The 17263-nt window shown below is 39.3% G+C and overlaps 1 protein-coding gene across 1 annotated transcript; it reads left to right on the plus strand.

Annotated features, from left to right (window-relative positions):
* Positions 1-15476: 15476 nt before the first annotated feature.
* Positions 15477-16907, plus strand: LOC109781644 (peroxidase 2). The gene is made up of 2 exons (XM_073510747.1): positions 15477-15855; positions 15947-16907. The coding sequence occupies exons 1-2, from the start codon at positions 15538-15540 to the stop codon at positions 16691-16693; spliced, it is 1065 nt and encodes a 354-aa protein (XP_073366848.1). The 5' UTR covers positions 15477-15537; the 3' UTR covers positions 16694-16907.
* The last annotated feature ends 356 nt before the right edge of the window (positions 16908-17263 follow it).

The raw sequence follows: 17263 nt of genomic DNA on the forward strand, positions 1-17263 counted from the left end.
TTAGTACTTGTGCATTTTTCATACATTATCAATGATTTTTCTAGATAATGTCCGCAAGTTTTGCATGGATATCATGGAACATTGAATTTTTCAGCAATGATCTAACTTCCTGTATATATACGATGCAAGCTCATTTCTGAATTTCTTTTAATATAGAATGTGGACATTTAAATGCATTTTTTTGGTTGTGCAATATTGGTAATTAATTAGGACCCCCAAATCATTTTAGCAATCAGTGCTGCTTATTCATGTAATTTCTTTGATAAATTCTTTCTGCCAATTATAATAGTAATCAAAAATGCGTTCTTGTTTATTTGATCTCTTGTAGTTTAAGCTCAGTATGCAATTTTTTACATCAATTCTTGTGAAAATTTTATTCTCAAACATTTTTCCCTGATGATTCATAATGTTTTTCTACTGTTGTAGCTTTTTGCTATGTTCCTGACAATTTTTTCTATTTTTATTTAGGTGGTTCAACTAGGACCAAATGTTTCCAAGCGCAAGTATGAATAAATGGCTAGTTCCGCTTCTAAGAAGATCGCAACAACGAAGGTATTCATAGTATTTTAAGATCATAGTGTTTCAACTCAATAAATGTTATCCATTTTGTCAGTGCTTGAATTTAGTTTAGTTACGTATACTTCTAATGTGCTCCACACTATGATGTAGCTTTTTCTTCATTTACTTAGTTTGTTAATGTTTTATTTACAAATGGTCATAACAAAGAAGAAATTTCAAATGGAAATGTTGCCGTTTACGCTTGTGTCTAGTCAAGTCTACAAACAATATTCATACTAACGCATGCTTGTGATCTGCTACACACTATGCAACTAGTAGTTCTTTGTTACATGAATTTGCTATAGACTATGCAACTATGAGTTTTATGTTCAAGTCATGCTTATATTTTCTTTTTGGATTAAACATATAAAATTTAAATTTTAAATTCATTTTTCGTTTTTTCTGCATTTTTTGATACAAAAGGACTTGAACCGTAAAACAATGAAGATTTCAGCTGTCACCAGGGCTCAACTCAAAATCCCTTTTGGGAATACTGACAGAGTTGTCTACTGCGTAGTAACCAGCAACACTCATTCAGGTGCGTTCTGTTTTGGACATGCTCTGTTTGACATGGTTGGGCATATGAATTTCATAGTTGCAGACCATTATGTCAAGGATGCAGTCCTAGTTGCTTTCGAGGATCCTTTGGATGTCCTTCTTGTTGCTGGTAACGATATTCGTTGTGGTCCAGAAGCCCTGATGTCTGTCCGTCGGGTGTCCAGAATTGAGCAGTGCGTTCCTGATTGGGATGGCTACTTTCAGAGGAATATCATTATTGCAGCTGGACCCAAAGGCGAGGATGATGATAATGAAGATGATGAAGGAGATGGAGGTGCTGTTTCCAAGCCTGATTTCAGCTGCTCTGGTGGTAGTTTTGCTGCTGGATTTGGAGGCGATGGTGATGATGGAGGTGGAGCTGGTGCAAGCATTTCTGCTGCATGAAGTCTTTCAACAAAAGTCAGTCCAGCAGCTAGTAGTTGCTAGTAGATGATGGTGATGATGGATGTAGTTGCTTTAGAGACAATCGTTAGCATTTGATGATGCTTAGTCTTTCTGCTTCAAGTTTAGTTGCGCGTAGTGCTTGCTTGCGCTTTTGTGTAGTAAAAACTTAGTTGCTAAATTTAGCCTTTTCAACATCATGTGAATCTTGTTATGATATCAGTACTGTATTATCAATGTTTTTAATATCAACATTGCTTTCTACTTATTTTTTTTATTTATGGTTGTTCCATACTTCGCAAGTTGAAAATGATATGTCGCAAGCTACTATTAATAAATGGCCAATAAAAGATAACTCTGGAGCAACTCAACTTGCAATTCATAAATTACATCAAGCATCATTGCATACAGGTCCACACCAACCAAATTGTCATTTCAGTATTTAATTTTTGATCTGCCTCAGCTTTCTTTTATAATCTTTTAAGCTAGCTCTTCAATCAGATAGGTCTTCAAGTCCAAACTTCTTTACAAGGCCTTCTTCTTGGACTTTGCATTGCCTTATTTTCTTTCCGAATTTGTAGAAGAAGAAAACAACTTCCAATTAGACCATTATATATTTTTGAATTTTTATTAAAAGACTATTTTTAAAATAATTTTGATGAACCTATGCATTTAGTCTTCTTCATCGTCTTTGCCTTCTCATCATGTGTATTTAATGCAATGTTGTCCTTTCTAGCTGTAATTTATGAATCAAGAAAATATATGAGAAACATTTTTAGGATTTCTATACTTGTCTGGTTTTGAACTCTAAAATTACAAACAAAAGTTGTATGTTACCTCTCTTCTTAATTTTCTGTGTTGCATCCTCTTCTGTTGGCTTACATCCAGTTATCCCGTGACCTTGTTTGCCACATCCAGAGCAAGTCATTTTTGGTTTGGCTAGAATTTCCTCAACTATGCTCTTTTGCCTTCCTGTTTTCTTCATTCTTCCTTTTGGTTTTGTGTATACTGGATCCTTTAGTGTGTTTTTTCAGAATTGCTACCAAAACTCAAAACTCATGCAGTGTCAGATGCTACTTCTGACGAACAACTTTTGGTTCTTCACCTTCTGGCATGCAAGGTATGGCCAAAATTAATTTCTCTAAATTGGTTATCTGCTCACTTAGAACTTTCCTCCTTGCAGGATTTTTTGACGCTTCAGAAGCTAACTCAGTGAGCCTTCTTGAGAATGAGAAGAAAGCCATTTGATCATCCAAATCCTCAGGGTTTGTGACTTGTTCACTTACTTGTTCTGATTTCTTTTCTTTAGGTCTCCATCTATCAATGAAATACTTTTCTGCTATACATCATCAATGTTCAATGCTTGCATCACTTTGAGTGCATGACAACATAGTATTCCGTCCTTTTCATATTTTCCACATATGCATGTGAAAGTTTCAGAGTCTATGTCCACCATGATTATGAAAGTTCTGGGGTTATACTCAAATAGTGCTTGAGTTGGTGACTTGAACACCTCATACTATTTGTTTCTTTCCACTTCAACCATGTGAAACTTAGTTGAATTCATTAACTCTTGCTGAATTTGTAGAAAATGCCTCTGTTGTACAGTCTTGCTGCCTACTTTTCCAATGCCCAGTCACTCCACATTGTTGGAGAAGTTCTTCTTGTTACAGAATCATTTTCTTTTCTTTTTTCTTCAATGCTTTGTGATATTCTATCATACTCTGTCATGAAAGCAATCACACTATGAGTTGAACCTACATTTGCTTTGAATATAGCATTTGTGCCTTTGCTTCTGGCTGTTGTCTGGATAAATGGATAAAAGTAATTCTTGAAGTAGACAGGTATGAATCTCTTCCTGTTTTTCCACATAATTGCAAAGTACTTGATATGCTCAACATTGTGCTGCTGAATCATTCTTGGCCATAGTTGCTCAAATTCTTGCACTGTTTGGGAGTTTAGGATTATGTCATGAAACTGAGCATTCAAGTGTTGGTTCTTGCCAAATGTCCTTCTAGCTTTGTTTTGAGCTTTTGTGAGGATGTGGAACAAATAGTTCCTGTGCTTGCAATTTGGAAAGCATTTAGGCACTGCTTTTTTCATAGCTGCGTCTTGATCCGTTATGACAGTTTGAGGACCTTTCCCTCCCATGCATTTCAGAAATGTGTTGAAGAGCCACTTGAATGTTTCCTTCTTCTCATCTTGAATGAAACCACATGCAAAAAGGCAGTTGTCCCCATGACCATTTACTCCCACAAATGGAGCAAATTTCAGATTGTATTTGTTGGTCTTGTAGGTTGTGTCGAAACTGAGAAGATCGCCATACTGTTGATAGTTTCTTATTCCAGTGCCATCTGCCCAAAATATATGCATCACATTCTTCTTTGGATCCGTTTTGAATGAGTAGAAAATAGTGGATCTTCTGATTTTTTTTGTTCAAAAAATGACACCACTTGCGTCATATCATTCAGACCATTTTCTCTTCTCATTTTTGTGCCCATGTTGCTAACCTATTTTGGTGTGTAAGACAATGAAGATAGCCCTCTTCCTCGGAAGAATGACATGATTGCCATTATTTTTCTAGTTGGCATATTTACTCTTTTGCAAGTCCTGATCAAGTCTTTCTCTTGCTCAGTGATATACTTGTGTGATTTCAGGAACCTGATTTCTCCTGGTGGATGGAGTTCATGATTATGCTGAATGATCAGCCTTATGACCACCCATTGTTCGAGCTCAAATTTCCAGGTAACCACCATTTGAGCTTGACACCCCGTTTTGATTGTGTAATTCCTTCTTCTATCTGTTGTATTCTCAAGCACGCTAGGTGCATTCTTATCACCTTTGTACTTTCTCCTTTTTGCTACTGCTGCTGTCGGTTTTGTCCTGTTTCTAGGTTTACCAGACCTGTTGCACTTCATAGTAAATCTTATCATTTTGTTGTTGTGAGTATCTTTCTTTTGGTAGTGATAGTTTGCAACTTTCTGTATAGAGAATCCTGTGATAGCTGCATATTCATTGTAGAATCAGTGTGCATCAGCATCACTTTGAAATGACATGTTTAGCGCTGGCATGAGATTCTTTTCATCTTCTTGGCTTAGTTTCAATGCCTATATGACCTCATTCTTAAGAAAAAAATTAATATCTTCTTGAGACAACTTATTCTCATCTTTTTTTGATTTATTGTTGGCCTCATCCTGTTCGTGTCCAATGTCATGACTGCTTGATACATGCATGCTCTCATCTTGTTGGTCAAACTCTGGCAACTCATCACTGCTATTGAGATCAAAGTTGTTTTTATGTGCTTCTTCATATTGTTGTTGCTCTGTTTCAAACTCCGATTCCTCACTCCCACTTGTGTCATCTGTATCAGTTATTTCCGCATAATCAAGACCTTGCAATGCTGGCTCATTGATATATGCTATCTATTCTTCTTGATTAATCAATGTTTCTTGCACAACATCTGAAACAGAGTTGTGCCAACTCTGCTCTACTTGCTGCAACTCTGAATACTCATGATCTGCAGACAACTGCTCACAACTCACTGTATTTTGCTCCATGTGATCTTCCTTTGCATCAGTTTCATTCTCATTACTACTGCAGTCCAGGTAATCTTCACTATTGCATTCAGAACTATCCTCATTAGCTGCATCTTCATCTGCTTCTTCAATATGATGGTTGCTTGTTATTGGATCTGCTGTTTTGTGGTGATCCTGCAATATAAGTTTTGTCACGTACAGATTCTATAATTTTTAACTCCATGGAAAATGTTTAATTTTAGATTATATTTTAAGGAGACATACATGAGCATCCATGCCGGTTGTCAAGAGCGAAGTGAAACTTGTTATAGGGATTGACCTGTTGTAACTTTGAAGTTGACTCATGAGAGTCATCTGTTTCATGAGTTGTGTGTATGACTGTGCGACTCCTTCTGGTGCTAGCAATTCATTAACCATTTGGCAACTTTGCTTTCCAAATTAAACTTCATTTAATTCCGGCAATTCATATTTTCATCAGAGTCCTTGCAAAAGCGTGTATAACTTTTTTGTTGTTCATGAGCTCTATGCATTACTGTTATAATTCACCTCTTTAGTTGATTCTTTCTTTTGTGCAGTGTACAGTTGGTCTTCTTGTACTCCATAGGTGGGCACATCTACTGTGTTCTACAGAAGGAAAAAGCAGCAGGTTAGTTATTCTTATCTTTATTTTTATGCTGAGAAATAAGAAAATAACCTCCCGAGTCACATGAATTGATTTTCCATCTGATTGTACATGTTGACCATGTTGATTTGAATTTTTCAGCACCTGAAAATATTTGTAGGAGTAATTTTTGTATTCATAATCACTTAAAAATGTTAGTATGTGCACAAACATTTTGATTGACAAACTTTTGCTAACTATATTGTCTTCTTGTCTTTCTGCACTGTAATAATATCCTTGTTGGTCAATATCTTGTCCCAACACGTTTACCTAGTGGAAACTCAGTTTGCACTTTGCACAATGGACTTATTTCTGGAAGTTCTAGTATAATTATCAAAATGGAAATGCATGTATACTGAATGCATGTATACTTTAATGGTGCACATGCATTTCTATATAAATTTTAGAATTCTGGTGGTGTTTTCACTGTTTGGTGTAATCTTCTGCGTGCATTGTTTTATTTAAAATTCTGTAATCTAGGGGTGTTCTGGTTTAATTGTAGATAAATTAGTATATAGATACAGAATTCTACTTTTATTCTTGTGCATAATTGTAGCTACATAGCTAAATGCGCTTTTTTCTACTCAGGAAGTTCCAGCTATTTGTTGCAAGAATTAGAAACAAATTGACCCAACTATATTCATGCAGCACCATTTCTCAGGATGAGGATCTTTAGTTCTGTGAGTATGCAACTTTTCTACTCATAAGTTTGAAATCAACACAATTCTCCTGCACATTCACTACAACACATTTGTTTTTTTATATCTGTCACGTGTTTCTGGTGAACAAGAGCAGTGGTATTTTTTCTGGTCAAGTAAAAGGGGATATGATGCAAATTATCTTCATGAAGGTGATATGATGCCTGACCAAAGAAGTGGTGGGGGATTATCATTATTACCTTTGCAATACGTGAAGCAGATTCACCTCCAGGTTTGTGTCTTTTCGTTTTTGCCCTTCTTCTTGACAGATCTGAGATCCGAGAATGATATGAGAACTCATCCATTTTTTCTGGTTCTTCTCTTGGGGATCTTTGGGCGACTGGAGAAGGACTTTGGAAGGAAGAAATGTTAGCACAAGATCTAAACAGAGGTCAAAAGAGATCAGATCATCTAAGGTTCGTTCCAGCATCCATGGCGGCGGCTCAGTCTTCTTGTGTCAGGGAAGAAAGGGAAGGAAGAAGACCTAGTCCTGCGTGTTAGGTGGATTCTGTTTAGTGGGTTAGTTTTCTTAGTTGGTTGAGGCCCGTTTTAGCTCTGGGCTGTCGCCAGAAGAGATGGCCAGAAAACAGAAAGACAGAAACAAACTCAGAAGCCTGTTTTTTGGGCTTTTCGACTGACCCCAATTCTAGGTCAGTCAGATCATTATTCATTATTATGTGCTGCATGTTTTTGTCAATCAACTGACCAGTTTTTGGAGTCAGTCGATTGACAGGTAGCCGCTCCCCAAATTATAACCTATTATGTTCATTTAAACATATATCTATCTACTCTATCTTATACTCCCTCCTTTCCAATCAATAAGATGCACATGCATCCCAAAATTCAACTTTGATCATAAATTTGACCAATCAAATGTGGGTTATATGTAGTAAAAAGTATATCATTGAATTCATATCGGAACGAAGTTTTCAATAGTATATAAGCCACAAAAATACATACTATTGACATAATTTATGGTCAAAGCTGAAGTTTTAGGAAGTGTGCACGCCTTATTCATTGGAATGAAGGGAATAACTATTTTTAGGGAATGTCTTCATGGCTAGCATTATTAAATCAAAATAATATTACATCGTCCATGAGTTTGCCGACAACAAAGTCAGGAGGCTCATCCAACTAACTAAAAAAAAGACTTCTTACAATAACTATAGTTTTCTAGCAACTTAGAAAAAACTACAGTTTGCTAGCACATGAGCCGCTTGATTAGCTAGCTGTATGAAAACAATGCTTAAATATGATCTTCCCAATCATTGTAGTTGCATTCACGCACTCCGTGAAAATTGCCGTTGCCGCATCCCACCATCTTGTTTGCCCAGTGCAAAAATTAATCACTTGAAGAGAGTCAGATTCTGCCCCTATCCGGTTGAAGCCAATGGGGCAAGTTCCAGACCATCTGTCACAGCCATTGCTTCCGTAGTAATTATGTGGGCATCATATGGGATAAACTTGCATCGAGTAACCAAGAAATTACCTCTATCATCTTGTAACATAGTAACAGTTGCACCCACTTCTTCATCCGGGAAGAATGCAACATCCACATTCAGTTCAATGAACCTTGGATTAGGTTTACACCATTTCAAATTATGCTCAAGAGACATGGGTAAGTGTCTTCTAGAAGTTGCTCGCAATAAACAACATTGAGATTGGCCATAGCCATTTGGGGGGGGGGGGGTCATTGTGTGTAACTTGGCATGGAATCCAACAAAGATATCAACTCTCAACAAACATAACTCGCTTGACATTCCGACTCGGGTATAAACTTAGTTGTTCATCAGCAATGGAAGAATATGTTCAAAAATTACCAAGCCGGAGCTACCTACCGAGATAGCCGAATCAATGCGACCTGAAATACCTAGGTGGTTCCATAATTCCTGAGCATGAGTACATTGACAGATAATATGCCGAATATCCTCTACGCCTTGATGGTTGGTAATCCCCAAGTGCAAGGAATTCTCGTAGCACTTTCCAATGATGGAGGTGATAAGTATGGAGTGTCAAACCCACAAGGAGCTAAAGGTAGGATTGGTATTACCTCAGGTTCTATCTGCCACTGATACAACCTACATATGTCGAACGTTTGCTTTACCTAGGAAATAAAACTAGAAGTACTTTGCAGGTATGAAAAGATATTTTTGCAAGATAATAAAGAACTTGCAAATAAAATTTAGGTGTCATTTAAATAAAAATGGAATAAAATAAAGATAGCAAGTGTAAAAAAGCGGTGGTAGGATGTGCGGAACTGGCCCTAGGCAATTAGCTTAGTTACTAGACCGATTATTGCAGTTTTATATGAGGGAGAGATCTCTGCTATCATACTATTCATACTGGGAACATATGTACTTTTGTTTGGAACAAGCATCCACAAATAGTAACACGTTCATTAAGGTAAATTCAACCATAGCATTAAGATATATTGGTCCCCTTCAATCCCATATGCATCAATTTTTACACTCAGCCTCAGTAATTGTTATCAATCCGGCCGGCCTATGCATAGCCCTATCAACATACTACTAACCCTAAGGTGTGTTCCACGCGTGCGATCATATGATGAGCACCAAAGGAAATTAACATAACCATATGCAACTCAAACCAATCATAGCAATTCACCAATTAAACCATAGGACAAAAATAATCTACTCAGACATAATAACGATGACACAAATCATTTGATAATAAGCATAGAAAATCCATGTTTAGGTAGGGGATTGCAGCTGGTTGCGGGAGAATGGACCGCTGAATAGAGAGGGAGGAAGGTTAGTTGATATAGACGGCGGAGTTGATGAAGACGATCGCCGTGACGATGATTCCCTTGGCGACACTCCGGCGCCACCGGGAGAGAGGGGGAGAGAGATCCCCTTCTTCTTCTTCTTCCTTGGCCTCTCCCCTGGATGGGGAGAGTTTTCTCCTCTGGTCCTTGGCCTCCATGGCTCCCGGAGGATGGGATCCCTCCAAGATTGGATCTAATCTTCATCTGTTTCTCTCTGTTTTCACTACTTTTTTGAGCCCGAGCATTTCTTATATTGCCAGAGACCCGTAACCTCGATTAGGATGAAATTTTAAGGAGATTTTTTTCCATAAAAGCTTTCTTGTGGCCAAAGTAGAGCCCCAACCGACATAGGGATTAGCCACGAGATTAGTCCCTTTAGTGATCTGGTAAAGGAGCAAAAAATATTCTCGCCTTTTCCCCCAGAGGTGACCCTGAGTTATCAAACCCATGAGAGGATGGCGCTCTTTAAGCAAGGGTTTCTAAATAGCTTTTGCAAGAGAATTAAATTCCAGCTTTTGACCGGATGAGAATCAAGTTGACACTAGAAACACTTATAATAAAAATAGGCATGGGTATGAGGACTTATGCTTACAACCATATATTTGTGTCGGGATCATCGTGATGTTAATTTGTGCCCTGGAAGTCATCCATCGAGATGTGCTTGCTATGTATTGAAGTGGGGTGTGTGTGTGTTCAAATTACATCTTGACTGGCGTGCATCCTGCATCAGGAGACAATTGTCTAACCGAAGGCCCTATTCTTCGCGTTGGGTTGCCTTAATAATTAAGATAGCAATAGTCAGACAAAAGCATTGGGAGTTTAATGACTACACCTATTGAATCCCCAAAATAAGATCTGTGTTACCCTATTAAACCTTTCTGTCACTGATGTTTAGAATATGACATCATGGTCTCCCTGCCCTTAGCCTCTCCGTGGCTTGCTCTCCATGATCCTAGGTACCTATAGGGATGAAGAACACGAACAATCCAAGAGACAACTACAAAGCAATCTTATGCTACACATACATACACTAATTTAAGGTACTTCCTATGATCCCTCCAACAAATACATCGGGTTGCAAGGCCTTGCCTGAATCCATGACCTTACCGAACTACTCACACTTGGAGATCAGATCACACGAAGAAATCATTGAAGAACACATCATGAAGATTGATTGATAATATTTATTACAATAGATGCCGGATGTGATACATACAAAGTATGGCTACATGGCTAAGAACTATGTTGGTGATGAAAGTGGTGGCTATGGAGATGGAGATGGGAAATGTCGGCTAGGGTTGATGGAGATGGCTTCTATGAAGATGATGATGTGGCAACTTGTTCTGCTGCTCATTTGGCGTTGGACCTTTTATAAAGGTTGTTCAGGTGGATCATATGCCTCGGTTGGCACACCATACGACCATCCATACGAGCGGCGATGGTCGTATGGAACACCATCTTTTCTATAGGTTCCTCTACTACGCCTCCCACTTGATCTCCTCTATCTCCACTTTACCCCTTTTCATGTATTGGCTTGATTTCATCCATAAATAGCCTAATCCAGTGGAAACAAAATAAGACCGAATATTGGGATCCTTTGAATTCATTAGTCATTAGTAGCTATATCGGAGCGAATATCTTTGTTTTAATGAAATATCTCGGGGTTAGAGGAGTGTAAAAATATCACTCATCACCACGCGGGTGCCCCACGAAGCCAGGGGCCTGGGCGCATGGGGCCCTCATGGCTCTCACGACTTCCATCTTCTGGTTCCCACGGTATTTTATTGCACACAAAAATCACAAAAAAAATCAGCTCATTTCGATTCCGTGATTTTTTTAACCTAAAACCTCAAAAACATCACTCCCTCCTTTCCTTTATATAAGGTGTATTTGTTTTTCTGATAAAATTTCTTACAATGTAAGGTGCATTTCTTGTATTCTCGGCAATTCCGGTTTTGGCCCTCTAGAAAAAGGAAGGTATATCTCCCCTGCTTGCATGTATCTCTCCATGTAGAGAAACAAAATGGAAATATCTCTATCCCAATTGCGTGTATCTCTTCCTTTTCTAGCCTAAATGATTTTTTTGCGGCTAATCAACAAATTAGCCAAGAGTAATTGTGTCCTAAATTGTATATAATTATGTGCCTTGGTCACCGTGCCAAAAATAATACACCTTACATAAAGGAATGGAGGGAGTATAAAACAGGAACTGGCCTCTGGCACTGGATTAACAGGTTATTCCAAATAAATATTGTGTCAAAAGTATAAATAAATGATGTAAATATATCATGAATACTTCATAAATAGTAGATATGTTTGAGACGTATCAATGGCAAATAGGGCGAGCTCCATTTGAGCCAATGTGTCGATTAGTAAGGATAACTTTGAGAATAACAATTCCACGCACCACTCGTCAGGAAAAATGTGGACTCTACATCGGACTTGCAATTTCCATAGTGGACTCCGAATTGCCAAAGGGATGGAGCTTCCAGGTTGCTCGACCATCTTTGCACGCGCCCTATAAGTATGTATCCACTGTAGATGGTACGCATTTCTCACCGAAAATATCCTCGTCCTGTTTGGCTGCCATGCGAGAAAATCATCAAATTGTTGGCAGTGAAGAGGAATTTGCAAGATCCTTCGAGCGTCCACCAGATTGAAAATGTTCCTAATCAAGGCCTCATACCCTATCCCACATTCTGGATCAATAAGGTCACATACTTGGACAAGATTGTTTGGCCCCTGGGTGTAATCACCTTTCTATCCGGGCTAGATGGAGTCAGTGGATCATTCTGTATCTTAATGTCCTCTGCCATTTGATTCTCCAAATATAACCTAATTTAAAATTTTCTAGCCCCTCAAGAAAGCTTTGCCATGTAAACGTGGATCCATTTTTTAGATTTGCATCTAGTAAACTCCTATTTGAATAATATTTTGCGTCTAACAACCACGCACAGACAAAGTCTAGATCAATAACCAACCTCCGACACTGTTTGTCAAGAATTGCTAAGTTAAAAGAGTACAATTCACTAAAGCCCACCCCCCGTCGCTCTTGGGGATGCAAAGCTTCCACCATGCCATCCAGTCCATCTTTATACTTGCCTCATGTTTATAATATCCCTAATTTCTTTGCATACACCCTCAGGTAAGCTGAACACATACATATCAAACACATGTATAGATTGGGCTACAACCTTTAATAAGATTTCTTTCCATTATTCTATCTATTAAATTATTAGAACATAAGACAAATAAACCATAAGATTCAGCCACATAGGCAAAAAATGTATTCTCCGCTGATCTTAATTATAACGGTTCTGATTAAGGATAGAACAGTTATGCATGATAACTGTCACGTTACAATGTCTAATTTTCCACATGTCAAATTGGTCTTTTGTATTTTGCATGTTATGTGTAGATGATGCAAAACCCAAAAAGATGTTTCACATGTACATGATGGAAAGCCCAAAAGGAATGTGTCACGTGTACATGATGAAAAGACTAAGAGCAAGTATAATAAAGTGATGTAAGCGGGCTATAAGGCTTTAAATAATGGACCGGGATATCTACGTGACGTTCAATCTGGGAGACACCCAGCGCGAGCGAATCATTCCCTTGAGTGATTGTTCCCGATCGAGCTAGATCGTTCGCGCTAGGAGCCTGTCTCGAAAGAACGTTTTGGCGTTAGCTATTTCTCCCGGCCCATCCTGTAGGGATCCAGACGGCGCAAAACCGAAAAGACCAGACACATCCCATCTGTCTGCTGTTGCCCTTTTAAAAAGCCCCAATACCTAGAAAAGAAAAAGAAACAAAATGATAAAGGCAGAAAAATCCTTGCTTTCTCTCAAAGAAAAAATCCTTGTTAAAAACAGAACAAAAAATTGGCATGCATGTGAAACTAAAAAACATGCCATATCCTAGAAACAAAACAAGAAGAAAATCCACCAATTTTGTAAGAAACTAAGTTGCCATTTTTCCATAAGACAGAGGCAAAAAATAAATGAAAAAAAACATTATGAAAAAACTCTTATGAAAAAAGAATCAAATTTGCCATGGGATGTTTCAAAATATAAAGTTTACATGGTGTAAGATTTTGAAAATGTTTTTTTTCAAACATTTTGTAAAAAAATTGGAATTTACCAAGGTTTGTTCGGTCAAAATTTGCCATCGTCCAAAAAGAAATAAATGACCATGTTCCAACACCCAAAGTGCCATTATCCAAAAAATATAGTTGACATGATATAATTGTTTTTTGCCATGGTGCAAGTTTAAATTTGCCATAATTAAAAAATAAAATTTGCATGGTTAAAGAAGAGAGCAGTGCAATTCATAAATACAAGTTTTACAAAAAATATTATGTACTAGTTCATTCTTGTGACGGTTACCAAAAGTCAAGGGGGTAGTTACCAAGCTGAATAAATATAATATGTAAGGATTTCGTAGCAGCGGTACTTAAGAATAGGATTTCATATAAAAGAAATTTTCCATGGTCCATATAATAAATTTTTTCATGGTACTTAAAGTAAAAATGCCATGGTCCATAAGAAACTTTGACATGGTCAAAAAAAGTTTTCTATGGTAAAAGAAAAATTGCCATTAAAAAGAAAATTTAAGATGATACATAAAGTAAATTTTCCATCTCCATAAACTAGTTTTTCCATGCATCCACCGAAAAGAAAAATTGCAATGTTTCAAAAAATAAATAAATTGCCATGTACTAATAAATACAAATGACATAGTATAAATAATAAAATTTGCCATGATAACTACAAATAAAATATCATGGTATTTAAGTAAAAAAATGCCATGCCTAATTAAGTTCTTTTTTCCATGATCTAAATAACGAAATTTCCATTCTACCTAAAAAAGTTACACTTGCCATGGTGCACAAAAAGAAGATTGCCATGATCCATAAAAAAGTGATGTTGCCATGCTAAATAGACTAAGTTTGCCTTGGTCCTATAGAAAACAAAATTTTCCATGTTGCATAAGCAAAATAAATTTTTCCATGGTCCGTGTAGTAAAATTTCCATGATCAATAAAAAATGTATTTAGCCATAGTTCATGACTAAAGATTGACATAGTCCGTACACTATTTTTTCACATGATATGCCAACTAAATTTGGCATCGTTACATCGAAAAAGAAAAGAAAATTGCCATGATCGGCAAATATGAAATTCTGTCATGCTATCTTGAAGAAAAGAGTTTGCCATCGGATGTTACAAAAAAATTTGCCATGTACGTATATGAATTTGAACACCGGATTCCATAAAAACTACTCCTGCCATGGTAAAACTCTGAAATATGCCCTTTTTTTTTAAACAAGACATGGCAAATATAATGAAGTTGTCATGGGCATATACGGGATTTTATGTTCACTACAAAATACAAGGCGGACTTATGGATTTGCCACAAAAGAAGATTAATGTGATAAATTTTAGACTATGCTTGTTTTCCCCTTTTCAGAAAGGGGAACCAGAATTCCAATGAACCCAAATAAGTTGGCGACGCGTGATACACTAGAAGACATTTGTTCCATTGTGCTGTTTTAGCATGATATTGTCATGATAAATTGGGCTTACTGCAGGCTGTACAAATTCCTGGTATACAGAGTGACATGGAACTGACTCTGTTTTGATACAGAATGGGTTACCAAAGCTCATGAACCAAACAAGCACAAGGGACTGCTACTGTTTTGATTTTATGTAGAGTCGGTTGCAGCCGGAATCTGTATTTAATATGTGTCTTCAGGCTAGACATTTTTGGTGGAAGGGGGCCGTTTCTCGTCAAAAACTACTGATTTGTACTGACATACCGTTGATTTGTACTGACAAACAGAAAACTACTAAAAGCATTCGCATGCATAATGCGTGTAAATTATTATAAGCACCTTGCCTAACTGAAGTCACATGGAGAATATTTATACTCCATGCGAATGTCAAACGTAATCTGCCAGAGTTAATGCAACCGGTTAGGAGCTGTATAGCACATCATGCATGCCTGCATGCATGGAGTAGTTGTTGGCGTTGTGGGTATTTTCCACTCCACGCAATGAACAAGCCCGGCGAGGACAGCAAGGCGGAAGCCGATCAGGCCGACGACGCGCAATCAGTGAGATAAATCCCAACCTGATCCGTCGAACGTCGCCGGTCAGCCGCTTGAGCTGTCCGGCGGAGATTCGCGTCCATGGCAACGTGCTCCGCCCACGAAACGCGGCCGTGCCCATACGTACGTCATTGCCTTCGTCGTCGTCGTCGTCCGGGACGACCTATAAGAATGCCACCCGTAACCCAGCCGGAGAAAACAACACACGACAAGACACGACCATCTATCCAGTTAGTGGCTAGTGCGTAAAGAAGATGGCGACTAATAAGCTCGCAGCGCTCGTCGTCTTGGTCGCGTTCCTCGCCGGGCCCGCGGCGTGCGAGGGTATCAACATTTGCCTCAACTTCAACGGCTGGCTGAAGCCATCCATTCTGGACCCGCTGTTCTGTCCTCGCGGCTCCGGCCCTCCGGTCCCTTCTCCCTCGGGGTCAGGGCTCAGCTACGGCTATTACAACACCAGGTGCCCTACCGCGGAGAAGATCATCAAGGATGCCGTGAAGAAGGCCGTGGATGAGAACCCCGGCATTGGCGCGGGGCTCATCCGTCTCTTCTTCCACGACTGCTTCGTTCGGGTACGTACATACAGCTCGTCGATTCTAGCTTATACTATATATACTAACTGCACTGTCGTTTAACAAGATCAACATGTTCATTATGATCCAGGGATGCGATGCTTCCGTCCTCCTCAACACGACCAACTCCCAGAACAGCGACACGGAGAGGGAAGGCCTTCCCAACAAGGACAGCCTGCGAGGGTTCGAGGTAATCGACGAGGCCAAGACGGCGATCGAGGCCGCCTGCAACAATACAGTCTCATGCGCAGACATTGTCGCCTTCGCCGCCCGCGACGCGTCCTACTTCCTCAGCAACGGCAGCATCAATATCCGGATGCCAGGCGGCCGCTACGACGGGCGCCAGTCCTTCGCCAACGAGACCGACCAGCTGCCCGGGCCCTTCTCCAACGTCGCGCAGCTCCAGGCGAGCTTCGCGGCCAAGGGGCTCACCTCCGACGAGATGGTCACGCTCTCCGGCGCGCACACCATCGGCCGCGCCCGCTGCATGTTCTTCTCCAGCCGCTTCTCTGAGATGGACCCGGCATATGCCGCCAAGCTCAGGGCCGAGTGCAACGGCAACGGCAACACCAACGTGAACCAAGACGATGTGACCTCCAACGTCCTGGACAAGCAGTACTACCAGAACGTGCTCGACAACAAAGTGTTGTTCACCTCGGACGCCGTGCTCAACTCGACGGTAACGAGAGCGCAGGTGACAGAAAACGCGGACAAGGCCGGAGAGTGGGAGAGGAAGTTCGAGAAAGCCATGGAGAAAATGGGGAAAATCAAAGGCGACCAGCAAGGCCTGGAGATCAGGAAGGTATGCTGGAGAGTCAACAACGTTGGCCAGTACTAATGCGTGGTGACTGGCTGGCTCCATGGCGGAATGGCCTGATGGACGAGATGTAACTTCGTCTAGCTACTGTCATTGTTGGTTTTCTCGTACTAAAACTCGGTGTGTGTGTGTGTTAATAAAGATACAAGTATGAAGTAAATGTGTATGTTCAGTACTTCAGTTCACATACGACTATTTTTCTGGTTGTTTCTGGCGATTAAAAACAGACACTGACAGGAGATCAGAAAAATGCATTCATTTTCTCATTTGGTCTTAACAAATGATTGAACCAGTAGTTGCAGTCATTTTGCTCCAAAAAAATGCCACAAAAATTGATTTATTATTCGTCAAAGGAAAAATCCTCTCCAAATATGCCCCTCTTTTTTCTAAAATGCTCTCCAGACATCAGAATGTAAGGCACAATACTTGTGTCATTTGGTTGTAAGAGCCAAATGTGGCCACCATGCTCAGGGACAGCGACCTTTTTACAAAATTATGTGCCTCAGTGTTTGAAGCCCTTCCCTCGTGAATTGTAACATCCCAAATTTTCAATTTGGAATGTTATACATGTATCATTCATGCATATCATAT

The sequence above is a fragment of the Aegilops tauschii genome, chromosome 3 (assembly GCF_002575655.3).
Source record: "Aegilops tauschii subsp. strangulata cultivar AL8/78 chromosome 3, Aet v6.0, whole genome shotgun sequence".
Lineage (NCBI taxonomy): Eukaryota > Viridiplantae > Streptophyta > Magnoliopsida > Poales > Poaceae > Aegilops > Aegilops tauschii.

Excerpts from the sequence above, each read along its gene's own strand:
- LOC109781644 (XM_073510747.1), top strand. The coding sequence starts at position 15,538 with ATGGCGACTAATAAGCTCGCAGCGCTCGTCGTCTTGGTCGCGTTCCTC. Across the intron at positions 15,856-15,946 it reads TCCACGACTGCTTCGTTCGG|GGATGCGATGCTTCCGTCCT; the intron begins GTACGTACATAC and ends ATTATGATCCAG.